Genomic DNA, 15,836 nt, shown 5'->3' with positions numbered 1-15,836 from the left:
GGAAAAACAAAGCCTTGCTTACCCTGTGAGATCCTGTGGTTCTGACTGAGTGAGCTCTGTTCACCGACTTACACACACTAAACCAAAGCCGCACTACACACTTAACACATCTGCACTTCACACACGTCCTCTGGTAAATGAACTAACACTCCCTCTTTTCCTGTCTTTTCTCAACCAACCCCCCCCCCCCCCCACCCTACAAACAGACACACACACACACACACACACACACACACACACACACACATACACACACACACACCCTGCTGGTTTTATTGGAGTATAAATACTATCTTTAGTTTCTGTTGTATTCGGTGGCTTATTTGTTTAATTCAGACAATGTTTAATATTACATTTAAAACACTTAATTTCTGCCATTTTAAACTGCTGTATATTAATAATCTAAACATAAATCATTTAATTATCCTACTTTTGTGTATTAGAAAATGCACCCATAATTACTTTTCTCTTTATGGTTCTGTATTGTTATTATATTTGTTTTTCTTTGTAAAAGTTTAAATTATTTTCAGTTTGTCATTAATGAATGTCTGAAGGTTATTAACACAATTTCCCATGTGAACCTTTGGAAAACAATCAATACCAAGTTTCACAGCTTTGACACATTTTCTTTCTCTTTAATGAAGTCTTGTCCTTTAAATGTATTTAAATAATTTGTAGACAGATTGTTACACAGAGGTTACTGTTGTTAGAACATATAGAGAGCATGCTGGAGTATCAACAACATCAACTAATATTTCATGGACAGATATGTTATAGATACTGTGAACGATTTCTTAAAAACTCTGCACAGGAGTCTTATAGAGAAGAACCATTAAAAACTGAAGAACCATTTAAGTATTGAAAAAGCTTTTGAGTGGTCCTAAGTAAAAAACTCTGAAAGAGTAAAGTGGACACATGTTGCACAAATCACTACATCATTTTGTGCATTTTTAAAAAGATCTAACTTGAAAATGTTGCATTTTAAACACAAAACACAAGAATCCTGCTGTAATCCAGAAAACTGCCATTTTTGTTCTATATATATATATACATAAACATGAGAATCACAACAAACTAAGCAATTAAAGACAGAATCATATACATAATTTGTATAATTTATACAGAATATAACAAATGTTGTGTGTGTTCAATCCAAAGCAATATGTTTGGTAACGAGTAAATGAAATGGATTAATTCAGATCAATGGTTCATTGAAAGTATTTATTAGTTAAACTGTTCATTATCACATTAAGTAGGTTTTTAAGTTTGCACTTTTTTACACTGTAGTTTTTACATTTGCATTCATGGGATTTGGCTGAGACAGTTATTTCATAACTGATTTACAGTATATTATACTTTGAATAAAAGCAATTGCAGTACGTAATGTAAAGAAATCTACGTTAAACTACAATTAACACTTTGATAGGATTTTTTTTAAACACTGTTTCATTCAAAGTATTTATGAGTTACTAAGTTTTACTGTTTATTACCACCTTAAGTTCACATTAAGGGACAATGCATTTTTACACTAAACATTTTTATGCATTTATACTTATATTATATTTATATGCATTGATACTGGTGTTTATAATTTCTTATATTAAAATGGTACACTATAAAAAGAGATAAACAATAAGCAATTCAGCTCATTTTATTTAAATTCAAATAATGAATTCAAAGTATTTGTTTTATTTGAATTCCAGTTCATCTGCTTGTTACCGTTTCATTACACATAATTTTTCAGTTGAACTGAGTGAGTTATTTTGTTTTGCCAGGTTGGAGACTATGCTGAGCTTGTAGAAATGAGCCAAACTTCAAATAACTACAGCCATAACAGTATGTCTAGGAATGATTCTCATGATGAACTTTTCAGTTAACTGAATGAATTGAATTATTTTAATATCCATAATTTATATTTATATTTACAATAATATTTAATAATTTAAAAAAGCTGTAAATGTAAAGATCATTTTGCAGTTTAACTTAGTTCTTAGTTTATGCCAACTTTCTCCCCAATTGTAGTCATGTTTAATTCCCACCCAGTAGCTAGGACTTTCCCTGTCACATAATGTGGTCAAAATCCTTATAGGCAATTATGTCCGTGTCTGCAATGCCGCCATACAGTTATTTCCAGTCACACAAGACCAGGTTCCTATCTCTATGAAGGGAAGGACCAGCATACATTTCAAAAACAATTTTGTAAATCACTGATAATATCTGACAACAAACTCATAAACAGTTTGTAATGTTTCACTCAATAATACACAAAGAAACAGGTTTGATTTTAGATTTTCAGGCTACTGCACTTACACTTTACATCGATATGAGCTAATTTGCCTCTATTTGTTGAAGAGCTGGATTTATTATTACACTTCTTAAAAAAAGACGCGTGGTTCAGAGTTTGTAAAATGCAGATTATTTTGAAGTTACAAAGAAAGTTCATCTATAGATCATCATAGGTCATCATTTACCCACACACTCACACACAGGAGAAACATTCACAGACCAAAGCTAGAGGACACGTTAGCCATATTTCTATAGTGATAGCCTTGGTTTGGAACACCTGTGCACGCCAATCTCATATGTCCATTCACCTCAGCATCCTGATTAAGATTCCACAAAAGCTTTCCTCCAGCCTGTGCACCTCCCACACAAAGAAAACTGTAATCTCTCTCCGTCATGCTCCATTATAAATTAACGTGGAAAAAGAGGGGACGGTGCAAAACGTATCATAACTCAGATTAAATGTCCTATATGAATACCCACTAAAACCCATCTAATTAGTGTTCTGCTTCACGCAATTATGCCTCACGCTGCAAATCATCCAGACACAACACACACATTTACGGAGGCCTAATCCTAACACCCTAACCATAACAAAAACAAACAAAAACACCTTAGCTTACCTTAACTCTCCACGTACAGAACTAAAGATGTGTTTTAATGTTTAAATCATTTTACTAAATTCACACTAGTGAATGTTCTCGCATACCTCAGACTTTTTTCCATTTTCTTTCCTGCACTAAATGATTTTAATGATACCTTTACTAGCAGAAGCAGAAATGCATTAATATGAATAATATGAGAGAAACTAATGTACTTATTAACTCTTAACATTTTATCAAGATCTTCAAAGCACTTTAAAGGATCTCCAAACAGAGACTGAGCAGGTAATAAAGCTGTTACATGTAGTTTATACTGAGGTGGGAAACGTAGAGAGAAACTGCACTTGCTTTGGGTACAGTGCAAGAATTTTCCTCACTCAAGTAAGTTTAAGTAACTCAAGAGTTCAAAGGTATCTGCATTTAAATTTCACTCAAGTATATAAATGTTTTAACGGATGTAAAAGTGTTTTAACTTGAATGCCTTAAATGTCCAATACTATTAAAATATTATGGATAGACCATTGTGCATAATTTGTTTAGTAAACAACAAATGAGAAAATACATTCATACTGCACGAGTTAACAGTCCGGGCCCCCTCAACCCCTAATGGTCCCTGACCTTTATTAAGGATTAATAATCGGCAACTAGATGCAAAGCAATTTAAACTGGCAGAGTTGTTCCTCAGTCATACGAGTCGGGAAAAAAGCCAGGAACCACCAGCGGTGTCGAGGAGTTTAAGAGGCAGTCAGGGCATGTGTTTAAGGTGGTATTGACACATCACTCATTCTGAAGTACAGTTTGAAGTACAGTTTCTGTGTATTTTTCACAGTCCTGCTCAATGGGGACTTCCTGATTAAACTAAAGGTTTGAATGAAACACACAAACACACCCACACACACGTTTTACAATTCATGACTGAACAGAAAAAACTCTTTTGCTTTTTCTTCTCAGCTCTTCTGGCTTTACAGCACAAGAACACACTCTAAACTGTGTGTTAAGGCTGGTAGTAATAATCCTGATGACTAATTACCAACAAATTGTTCTCAAAGCTGAAGTCTACAGTGTAACAAGGAGAGAGGGGGCGGGGAGGTATGTAAGATATGTAAAGACTTATATACTTTATATAAATTATATTATAAACTTATATACTTTATATAAATTATATACTATATATATATATATATATATATATATATATATATATATATATATTCTCTCTTACTGAGTATTGTGATTATTGTGCAGGACTGATTACACTTTTTGTAATGTAATGAACAGTTAAATAGTATTCTTTAAGCACTAAGAATAACATCAATTTATCACAATACAATAAAATATTGTAATATTGCCCAGCCCTATATATATCTGAGGCCAATAGGCATCAGTAGAAGTGGGAGCTCACTCTGGTTTTGCCTGAATTGTTCATAAAAGATGCTGTAAATGAACATACTGTATGGTTTTATGCACAATAGCTATGTATCATAGAAGGTTTCTTGTATAACTCATCTTCTGGCTAATGTTCATCCGGAGTGACTCAATTATAGATGCAGGAGAAAACAATAATGTGCTAAAAGCTTGATTACATTTGTGGGAGGTTTTAAAGGGGCAAACTTAGTGGAAAGTCTGGTGATCAAAAAGCAACCCTCCTATGTGAGTTGACCGAACTCCACGCCAGTAGGGGGCAATAACAAACACAGAGCATATGCAGAACCGTAGAAGAAGTTCCCACGTTGTGTCTTTCTAGCTCTGTTAGCAGTCGTTTGTTTTTACGATATTATTAATGCTTATGCTTAACAGGTCTCTCCTCTCCGTAAATGTTCTGTACTATTAGAGCAGCAGCATTGACTCTCTGAACAGATAGCCGGTCTAATGGCTACGCACGCTGCACGACTTCTCCGTAAACTGGATGGTCTGTTCGCTGTTTACAAACCCCCCGGAGTTCACTGGAAAGTGGTCCGGGACCAGGTCGAGACTAACCTGCTGAAAGGTATGGCCAGTGTGAGGCCAGATTAATTTTACCCGGCCTTGATACAGTACAAAATGACTGTATGTAGTATCATCAGTGAGGTCAGGTACTGGTGTTGGATGATTAGTTCTGGGTCACAGTGCGACGCTGGGGGCTTTTTACCCCCCTCTGTATTAGGGGTCTTGGCATTGGGCTTGGTGATGTAGAGATTATATAAACGGTGTCTGAACCATTGGACACGTGTGTAGTTAAGGATTCACTTTGAAGTAGCTGAATTCAGTTTATAAGTGGTGTCTGAATACTTTTGGACATGTACACATGTATCAGCTTCACTCTTAATAATCTATCTCTGTGTCTCTGTCTGTCTCATTCCCGTTCCCATGCCTCTCACTCTCACTGAAGCCGTCAATTCTTGTCCACCCCCGGAACCGCGGTATCGGGTGCAGTTTCAGCTGCTGTCCAGTGGAGAGAGCAGCCCTTCCAGTGATCTTACACTGACTGCAGCAAAGGTCCCTGTTCTGGCGGACCACCCTCTAGGTCAGTTTATGAGTTTAAAGCAATCAGAATTAGTCCAGTAGTATCATAACTGTTCCATAATTGAGTAAAGGACATCTGTCTTTCCTCCTTGTCCAGTGGCGGGACCACAGTTTCATAAGATCCGTGTTGGAGTCGGGCATCGCTTGGATACGTTTTCGTCTGGAGTACTGGGTAAAGTCTCTTTATTGAAAAATCCAGTTATTCTTACTTCAGGACGAGGTCATGAACATTTCCTCATATTTTGAATGATTTAGATTTGTACATTTATTGTATGTTTGCATTAAGTGATCATATTTAGTGTATGTACTGTGAAGTGTGAAATAACGTGATCCTCTCTTTTTCTTCTCAGTTCTGGGACTAGGGATTGGAAATAAGTCTCTGGACAGTCTGTACAGATCACATGTCTCCAGGGTAAAGATGGGTATTTATGTTGTAACTTCTTTATAGTGAAGGCTTATGACAGCCATGATGTACATGAGCTTTTGCAGTTTATTATAGCTATTAACGCAGAAGTGAAGTATGATTTTGGGTAGCGTATAAAGCATACCATAGTTTATCTTAGGTGATTAAGGCCACTGCGCCTTGTTGTTGCTTTTATTTCAGGACTACACACTTGAAGGGGAGTTTGGAATGGCCACAGATGATTTCAGTCACACTGGACGAGTCATTGAAAAAAGCACATATGGTAAATTTTATTCCATCTTCTACAGGGAAAAGTGTTCGCTGTCAAAAACCCAACCTTTAGTGTAGTAATGCTTTTCATAAAGCAGTCTATTCCTGTAATTTTACCATTTACCCTTGATTTTTCTCTTTTGTTGTGTTTTCTTTAGGGCATGTTACACAGGACAAGCTGGAGCGAGTGTTGGCCATGGTCCAGGGGGGAAATCAGAAAGCTTTAATCACGTGAGTAACTATGATCACTACCACACCAAATGACTGTGGGCTGCTGTTTAGGCTCAGTTATTTACAGCTGAGTCTTGGTCTTTGTTTAACCTGATTTAGGTCAGTCCATGTTTTTTATTTTTTTTTATATACATATATTTAAAAAAAAAAAAAAAAATTCTCCCTTCTGAAATGACCTGTATTCACACAGGTACTCTAAGGTGGACATGCGCTCCCAGGAGGCGTATGAGCTGGCAGTGAGGGGGATGTTGCGTCCACAAGATAAAAGTCCACCCATTATAACTGGCTTACGATGTCTCCATTTTAAACCTCCTCACTTCACACTGGGTAAGAGCACCACTACTCATGCACTAACTGACCTAATGGTCAATGTATATATCAGAATTCAGGTGCTCGGGTAATGCTTTATCTCTTATGCTGCGGGAACATGTTGGTGTTGCCTAACAACAGTACATAACTGACAGGGGCATGCATCACCATGGCTTTACTGGAATAGCTGTGGTCTGGCTGGCTGTGTGTGGGATGATTGCGTCTTCCACTATTTCCACTGGGTACTTCTGATCTTCTCAGAGTGCTCATCTTTCACCCCCGAGGTCGACCTCTTGACATAACATTGTCCGGACTGTGGCAGAATTGTTAGTTGCTGCCATATCAAAAGGATGTTGTCAAGCCAAATCTGAATGTTAAATACCACAATTTAATTTTAATGATAATTTTATTGTGATACTCAAACCAAAGGAAAGGTTCAGAATTTAACCTGTCCATACAGAATGGATGGTTACAATAACAAGTGAGAGCTCTAGTAAGGCACTGGTGAAGTCTCCTGGTAAACCAATCAAGCATCTACCCTAACCACAGCCGCTTCTGTTTTCTTCAGAGGTGCAGTGTGTGAATGAGACGCAGTTGTATCTGCGGAAACTGCTGCACGAAGTGGGCTTGGAACTGCGCACCACTGCAGTCTGCACCAAGGTGCGTCGCACAAGAGATGGTCCATTCAAAATGGAGGATGCCCTGATCCGCCACAACTGGACTGCTGAGGACATCATACCAGCTGTCAGATACTTTCGTCGCACTACCAGGGATATCTGGAAGAATGACTTTTACAGACAAGCTGTCAGCCAGCAAGACTCCACCACAAAGGCCCAAGACCACAGCAGGACTAACTCTCCTCATTTAGAGACTGTAACTCCAGAGAAAGATGCATCACAGAACAGTTCTACAGAAATATCTACTGACCGTAATCAGTGACGTTAAAGGACTTTTAACTGCAAAGTGTGCATCTGATTGAATTAAACAAACTTATTTATTGCTTCTTTTCTGCACCCTGTAGGACACTGTAAAACTGATCTTTATATAAAAAATATATATCTAATAAACCATTTGTTCAGTTATTTGAGTAAATGAAGTGTGTATTAATTGGCTGACCAGGTGTAGTTCCACGCTTTGCCTTCAGACTGTCTTCGGTCCTTGCTTTTAAGTGCAAGTCCTGACCAGTAAGTACAGACATATTGAAATAATAAGGTACAACAAGCAAAGCATCCAGTTCTTCGATACATGTTGGAGGTAGTTTAGTGTTAGAGGAAGCTGTTCAGTGATGTTTAGAGCTGTCGCTGGAGAAGCTGTGGAAGCCTTCTTTACTTTTCTGGTTTTTTTGGTTTTATTGTGAAGCAGTATGTGTGAGGGATTCTCATCATAGAATAAGGGGAAAGTATAGTATTTGCCTTGCACCATGGCAAATGTCATTTGGACAGGATCTACAAGCTGTTTGCAAATGGCAGCCCTGTCAGAAATGCCAGTTCTATGAACTTGTGAAGGGTACAGTTTAGCAAAACTGGGTCACAAAGGTCAGCCAGCAAGACTCCTGCTGCACAGTCTCTTTTTTTCCCCATTGATATTCACTGTTCGGTGTCCGTATCTGGTCATCAAATAATGCAGTTTTTGTTGGACAGATTTGGGTACAACTTGGGAAGAGCAAATCACAGTAGTGGAGGGGACATGTTACTTGGACTAAGAAACACTTGTACTGTCAGGTTTCACTAATAAGAAATGGCCCAGCAATGCAGTTGGCTTCAATGAGAATCTAAAACACATAGTGCTAGCTTTAATATACGCCTTAAAATATGGATTAGCTGAAAAGGGTATATTAAAATTGTGCTGAAACTACACTTCAGGATGATGGTTTTCCCCATTAATATCCATTGTTGTGTCTGTATGTGGCCATCATTAAATATTATATTGCAGTTTTTGTGAAAGATTTTCATGTGTGCTTGTGATTCTGTCCTTATTTCTTTTGTTCTTTAATTCTTCACTGTATGAATGATGAAATCTATCTGCTCATTTTTAGCTACTTAGCTACTGCTCAACATTCAGCGGATTGAGCGTTGGTCCAGTGAAAAGCCTGCTGCAGTCCCGCCCTGGCGGTCAAAGGGCATTTAGCTAGATCGACCTGAGCACACCTGGGAGAGAGCAGTGTAGGGGAAACGTTAGCACTACTTGAGAACTGGGACTAAGAAACGCTGATTTCGTCGGTCACGTAATTGAAATCATCGTCAGTGGCTTCAGTTTGTTGTTGTTGTTGATGATGCTGAATGTCCCAGTGCGGCCACAGAGGGGCAGCGTTTCAAAACAACCAGCGCTGCTTCTGCTGGGGGCGAGCTTTAGGCTAGCTGTCTCCTCTGGGTGCACTCAGGTAGGACCCCGAAACTTCTGCACTGATTTTATTTGCTTTAGCAAAGGGCCGGTCGTGTCAGTTACACTGTTAATCCGAAAGTTTCCATTGCTTTATAGGGAATCATTCGTGTCTCGTCGAAGTTGCCGTAGGAGGGCACCGGTTCAGTGGTTTGTCAGGAAGCTCAGTTAGCTATAGCTAGCTTGCTGCTAACGGTGCTGTGCTGTTTTTAGAGCTAGCATTGGGTTCTGTAGTAAAGCGTCAGGGTCACCCACCTGTCACCCACCTGTCACCCACCATCTGCCTTTTTGCAGAGTTTGAAAGGTAAACTCCGGAGGAAAGGTGGCAGCTGATTTAAAGCAGAGGACTCGTTACTTACGAAATAGGACTGAGAAACACTTGTTCTGTCAAGTGTCACTAATGAGAAATGGCCCAGCAAAGCAGTTGACTTCAATAATAATCTAAAAAAAAAAACAGCTTTAAAATATGGATTAGCTGAAAAAGGGTAGCATATATTAAAGTTTCAGGATCAGTGTCCTCCAGGATCACTGGTTCCCTGTAAGCATGTGCTTTAATGAAAAGAGCAGAATTAGTGGACAGTTATAGTCATACTGAATGTAACTGCATATTAAAAACCATAGTTATTGACCCTGGAAGGTACTGAAAAAATTGGTTGAGATTGAAGTCGTATTGACTTGTACATATACTATGACTATATATCCTATTTTGCAGGACCATGCGTGTGCCAGTGCGCTGGGTTTTATGGGATGTAAAGGATACTCTGTTGAAGGTCCGGCACTCTGTTGGGGAACAGTACTGTAGGGAGGCTGAGCATGCTGGACTGAAGCTAAAATCCGAGCAGGTAGAGGCTGCGTTCAGGGAAGCTTACCGTCAGTACTCACGCCTCTACCCCAACTATGGCATCACTCAGGGCATGAACGGTCAGGTATGGTGGACAGGAGTGGTGAAAAGCACCTTCTCTCAGTGTGGCGTGCAGGACCCTGTCTTACTTGACACATTGGCCAGAAACCTCTACCAGAACTTCTGTGGACCAGAGAACTGGGAGGTAGGTGTCTTCCTGCAAAGTTGTCCCTAAATGTAGTTCCAGATCCTTAAGCAGTGTTCCTTCCTCTTCTATTTTTAATTCAATGTCAGGAGGGACAAGGCGGAGGGATATGTCCTCATTTTGGAGATTTGTGCTTTGTAAAAACATGTAACTGTTTGTGTGTGTGTATATATATTTATTTTAGATGTGATTAAACAAAGTAGTTCATGAGCCAGCATCAGAAAGCCTTATTCAAGTTTATGTTCTCAGGTCTTCCCAGACTCAAATTCAGCCCTGAAATCCTGCACAGCTCTGGGATTGAAGCTGGGTGTGGTGTCCAACTTCGACAGCCGCTTAGAAGGGGTCCTTCGTGGATGTGGCCTCCTCACTCACTTCTCATTTCTTCTGACCTCAGAAGGCGCAGGCGTGTCCAAGCCAGACATAAACATTTTCACCCAAGCTCTAAAAAAGTGTGGAGAGCCAGCCAAAAATGTAGCCCACGTCGGGGACCACTACGTAAACGACTACCTCACCTCTCGATCGCTTGGTATTCGCGGTTTTCTGCTTGACCGGCACGGACAGCAAAAACATCAGAACGTTCCTCCAGAGCACAGACTGCAAAGCCTGGAGGAGCTGCCTGCTCGCCTGCAACAGGAAGTTGATTAGAATTGACATCTCATCTCTGCTGCATCACTGCTGAGATCTTAAAATGCCATTTTATCAAAAATATTTATTTTTTAACGTTTGCACATTTGCAAATTTTTAAATATAATAAATCAATCATTAGCTGTGTGTAGAGGTGCAATCAAGTACGATATGTGCAGGTGTTTGTGACCTGCAAATTGAGAAAATGATATTCTGAAGTAACACCCATAAAACCACACAGAGCAAATGATTGATTATTTTAATATTTAGGCCTGTGCTGAGTCTGAGAAATGTACTTCCAATAAAACCCATTTTAAACTAAAGTGCTACCATCCAGTGTCTTTTGTGAACAGAGAATAATAGGAACTTTCAGTTTAATAACTGCTGCCTACACACCTGAGTGCTGTCTACTGCTCAATGTGCTTAAGGACTGGATTAATAGCCTCTGACAAAAGAAGCTAATGAAAATATTGAGCTACTGTCCCTGGATTGTGACTACATCATACCTGGAACATGGACATAGTCCACATACATTTCTCATTCATTAAAATCATTGTTTTCAATAAATCATGTTTGCAGAGAAATGATTGATGCCTAAATTGATTGCCTCTCACATTAAAAAAAAATAATAATAAAAAATCAGTATCCAGAATGATGGCAAGTGCTGCAGATAACTGTAAAATAACTGAAACAGCAGCTGTGAATCATCGCAAATTAGGTGTTCTCCAAAACCTTGTGTTTCAAAAGTGATCAAATCAAAATCACTTGATTCTTAATAGTTTGTGTATCATTATATAATGTCTTCTTGTTCCCAATATATGTCAAAGTCAACTATTCAAACTAAAAGTAATAAATGATTCATATTACAAGCTGATTCCAAACTTTAGAAAGGTAGTGTCTTTATACTTATATAAAATATAGGGGCTACAAATGGTTCTTTGAGTAGTGCAAAAGAAGATAAATCTTTATTAGAGATGTGTGTGTAGACATTTTCTTGTTGGTAAAGTTGGTAAATTTACCATTGGAATTAATGGAAATAAAATAGGAATATTCAAAGCTAAAGGTAAAAAAAAAAAACAACATACGTATAGTTGGTAAAAAATATACTGAAGCATAATCTTGGCTAAAATAATTATATATGATACCAAAACAGTGGAACAGCAAAGCTGCTCCTGAATTCAAGGCACATGGCACATTACACACTGAAAGGTTATTGAGACCACAGCCCTGCATGCACTGTTCATCCCTCCAGCATATTTCCAGATGATTTCTAGAAACCTGACACTCACCACTACCGAAAGCACCACATTTGGACCAAAGGACTTCCTGAAGTTCTAATTTTGAGGGCGTTCTTTTGATTGTTTTGTAATTGTTGAAAGAATGAAGCATTTTTAAAGTTCTGCTTGCAACTGTGTCATAGTTATTATTTGTATTGTTATGCCTTCATGTTTGCTGTTGACAAAAACCCATACATTGATGATAGTGTATGATATAGTTCCTTTAAATTATTCAATATTTCCTATTAATTTCAATAATTTGTGCAGGTAACCATTACTGTGCAGATTTATTAGGCAACCTAAAAACTATATACTAACTATAAAAAACAAATATATACCCATCTCACTTGTTTATTTTCACCAGGTAAGCCAATATAACACAAAATTTAGAAATAAACATTTAAAAACAAAACCAAAAACAAATCAGTGACCAATACAGCCACCTTTCTTTACGATGACACTCAAAAGCCCTCCATCCATAGATTCTGTCAGTTGCTTGATCTGTTTACGATCAACATTGCGTGCAGCAGACACCACAGCCTCCCAGACACTGTTCAGAGAGGTGTACTGTTTTCCCTCCCTGTAGATCTCACATTTTATGAGGGACCACAGGTTCTCTATGGGGTTCAGATCAGGAGAACAAGGGGGCCATGTCATCATTTTTTCTTCTTTTAGACCCTTACTGGCCAGCCACGCTGTGGAGTATTTGGATGCATGTGATGGAGCATTGTCCTGCATGAAAATCATGTTTTTCTTGAACGATACCGACTTCTTTCTGTACCACTGCTTGAAGAAAGTGTCTTTCAGAAACTGGCAGTAGGTCTGGGAGTTGAGCTTCACTCCATCCTCAACCCGAAAAGGTCCCACAAGTTCATGTTTGATGATACCAGCCCATACCACTACCCCACCTCCACCTTGCTGAGGTCTGAGTCGGAGTGGAGCTCTCTGCCCTTTACTGATCCAGCCTTGAGCCCACCATCTGGCCCATCAAGAGTCACTCGCATTTCATCAGTCCATAAAACCTTAGAAAAATCAGTCTTAAGATATTTCTTGGCCCAGTCTTGACGTTTTATCTTATGTTTCTTGTTCAAAGTTGGTCGTTTTTCAGCCTTCCTTACCTTGGCCATGTCCCTGAGTATCGCACACCTTGTGCTTTTTGATACTCCAGTAACGTTGCAGCTCTAAAATATGGCAAAACTGGTGGCAAATGTCATCTTGGCAGCTTCAAGCTTGATTTTCCTCAATTCATGGGCAGCTATTTTGCGCCTTTTTTTTTCGACACGTTGGCTATTTGCCATGAAACGCTTGATTGTTCGGTGATCACGCTTCAAAAGTTTGTCAATTTCAAGACTGCTGCATCCCTCTGCAAGACATCTCAATTTTTGACTTCTCAGAGTCCATCAAATCTCTCTTCTGACCCATTTTGCCAAAGGAAAGGAAGTTGCCTAATAATTAAGCACACCTTATATAGGGTGTTGATGTCATTAGACCACACCCCTTCTCATTACAGAGATGCACATCACCTGATTTACTTGATTGGTAGTTGGCTTTCAAGCCTATAGAGCTTGGAGTAGGACAACATACATGAAAAGGATGATGTGATCAAAATACTCATTTGCCGAATAATTCTGCACACAGTGTATTGCTGCTGTCCAATTAAAAAAAAAACATGGATCTCTTTTGGTTTACTTTTGTCCATCTTTTAAACCCTGTAAACTGTGTAAATAATGCTGGATGAATAGACCAATGGAAATGTTTTATGACCTGAAATAAACTTAATTTACATGAACATCCATTCAAAGTTGAGAATATTTTTGCCTTCTCCTGTAAAGTCACCATTTTGGAGATTTTCATTGGGACAGTGACAATGTACAATAGGTCATCAGGAGATTTCCCAAATGGCTTAACTGCTGGTAGAGGATTGAGCAGCTATGTTTGAACATTTACCATTGAATATTAGCTAAATTAACATCAAACATTACACAAGAAACACTGCAGAAAAAATAGCCCTGACCAGAACTTCCTTTCTTTCCCACTTCTGAAGGACATATTAGATGTCAGAGCTCAAGCAGCATGAACTCAGACCATGCTGGGCCTGTACTGAGCTGATATGTGCATTTCAGTGCCTCTACATTGCTGTGGTGAAGACAGCAGGGCAGGCATGTAGAGAAAAAAAGAGAGAGATCATTAACCCTAATACCCCACTACGCTCATTCTTCCCCATCTGCTCCAGCGCTGATACCAGCAATGCCTGTGCTCACTTCACACAGATAGCTTTCTGTTCTGCTGGGCCAAAGCCCAAAAAAGGAAATAAAAAGCCCTAAATCCCAGACTAACCTTCAATTAACCTAGATTTAACATAAATGTCCTAAACTACACAACGTTCGAACGGTTTGGCCCTTCCATGTGAGGTACTGGACTATTACAACCTGGGTGGAGTCCTGTGTCATGATAATGGACTCTTCCTTCTTTGTGTCTGTATCCTCCTTCTCTAAGCCTGTTGTGCATCTTTAGGGAGCACTTGCAGCAGAGCGCCTTAAATCAAAGCTGGCTTTAGAGGCTCAGCCAGCCGGCTCTGAAAGGCTCCGCTCCAATCCAATTGCAAACATAATGGGATTGGCAAACACATATCTGGACATGGGGGTAACAGAACGGGGAGATGAGGAGACGAAGACAGGGTGAGGGAAGGAGAGCAAGTGATAGATGTATGGAAGAGAGTAGGACAAAAGAAAATGAAAAGAAAATTTACACTTAAACCACAGAAAAACCTTGAGAAACAGCCAAACTTCCAGTGCGGAACCTAGATCAAGGTGTGAGGTGCCCAGATGGTGAGATACCAATCTTAAACCCACCGTTAAAAACTTGCAGAGAGAAATAGCAAGAGCGTGTGGGGGGAAATAAAACAATTGACCTGTTAAAATATTTAATCGTATGTATTTGATGTGATCATGAGCTCTTCTCCAGTAAGTGGCTCACATCCGAGTTTGGCCTTAAGTTTTTATCAGTCCACCGAGCTGCTGATTGTGTCCAGACTCATGATTCATTTTTTGGCAGCTGTCCTCCTCATTCCTCCCATTCTTACAAATTATTTTGTTTTGCAAGGAAAGGTACTTTGTCCAGACTATACAACTTTAAGAGCTGTCAGATCGTTGTAGCTTTCCGTGTTAGCAGCCGGCTCCAGGCCTCGCCAACATCGCTCACTACCAGTGTTAGCAGCTGCCTGCTGACTTTGCCAACATTGTTACCACAGTGTTTAGCACCGGCTAACAGCTTTGTCCAACATTGCTACCACTGTGTTAGCACACCTGCTGATGTCCAACTAATGTACCAAGCATAGCATTTCAAATTATGTATGAATTCAAACAATCCTAAACATCTTTTTCGATTTTTGTGTCCATAAACCCTTAGTAAATGTTGTACGATCAAATATTATGATATACCGCTAGAGAGAGCACCGTCATGGCAAGTATTTCGTTTTGATTTTAATGAATTTTTTTGTAAAAAGGCTTTTTTCACCTGTGTTCAGAAATAAACATTTAAAAGAACTTTTTTGTAAAGTAGAGATTCTAAACCAATTAATATTTATTTTTTTTAAAACTGGTTCATCTAAGCCAAGAACCGTTTATATCCGTTTACCTTTAGGAGTAAAAGCCACCAAAGCAGAAGGAAAGCACCAGCTATAGAAAACGCACTCATTTAGAAACTGCCCCGCACGCACACTGTTTTGTTGCGGTCACTCAAGCCTTTGCTCTCCGTTGCCCTAACCTTCAGGGGCCGTCCAGCAGCTCACAAAAGGGGCGAGCGCACAAACCAATACACGAATAGGCATGTATGTAAATAAAAGGACTTGAGCGTTACCCTCAGCAAAAAGAGCACTCTGGGTGCACGCTCTTTGTTCAGCTGTGCCTGA

General features: G+C 39.2%; 2 protein-coding genes across 2 annotated transcripts; both read left to right on the top strand.

Annotated features, from left to right (window-relative positions):
- The first annotated feature begins 4,606 nt into the window (after positions 1–4,606).
- Positions 4,607–8,500, top strand: trub2 (TruB pseudouridine (psi) synthase family member 2). The gene is made up of 8 exons (XM_072683099.1): positions 4,607–4,872; positions 5,254–5,388; positions 5,485–5,559; positions 5,738–5,799; positions 5,992–6,073; positions 6,219–6,291; positions 6,482–6,618; positions 7,169–8,500. Exons 1-8 carry the CDS (start codon positions 4,755–4,757, stop codon positions 7,537–7,539), a joined length of 1,053 nt encoding a protein of 350 aa, XP_072539200.1. The 5' UTR covers positions 4,607–4,754; the 3' UTR covers positions 7,540–8,500.
- A 271-nt stretch (positions 8,501–8,771) lies between these two features.
- Positions 8,772–10,972, top strand: hdhd3 (haloacid dehalogenase-like hydrolase domain containing 3). Its single transcript, XM_072683098.1, has 3 exons — positions 8,772–8,980; positions 9,692–10,025; positions 10,275–10,972. The coding sequence occupies exons 2-3, from the start codon at positions 9,696–9,698 to the stop codon at positions 10,668–10,670; spliced, it is 726 nt and encodes a 241-aa protein (XP_072539199.1). The 5' UTR covers positions 8,772–8,980; positions 9,692–9,695; the 3' UTR covers positions 10,671–10,972.
- The last annotated feature ends 4,864 nt before the right edge of the window (positions 10,973–15,836 follow it).

This window comes from Salminus brasiliensis, chromosome 7 (genome assembly GCF_030463535.1).
Source record: "Salminus brasiliensis chromosome 7, fSalBra1.hap2, whole genome shotgun sequence".
Taxonomy (NCBI): domain Eukaryota; kingdom Metazoa; phylum Chordata; class Actinopteri; order Characiformes; family Bryconidae; genus Salminus; species Salminus brasiliensis.
Note: the sequence above shows the minus strand (reverse complement) of the source record. Positions and strands in the feature narration are given on the sequence as shown.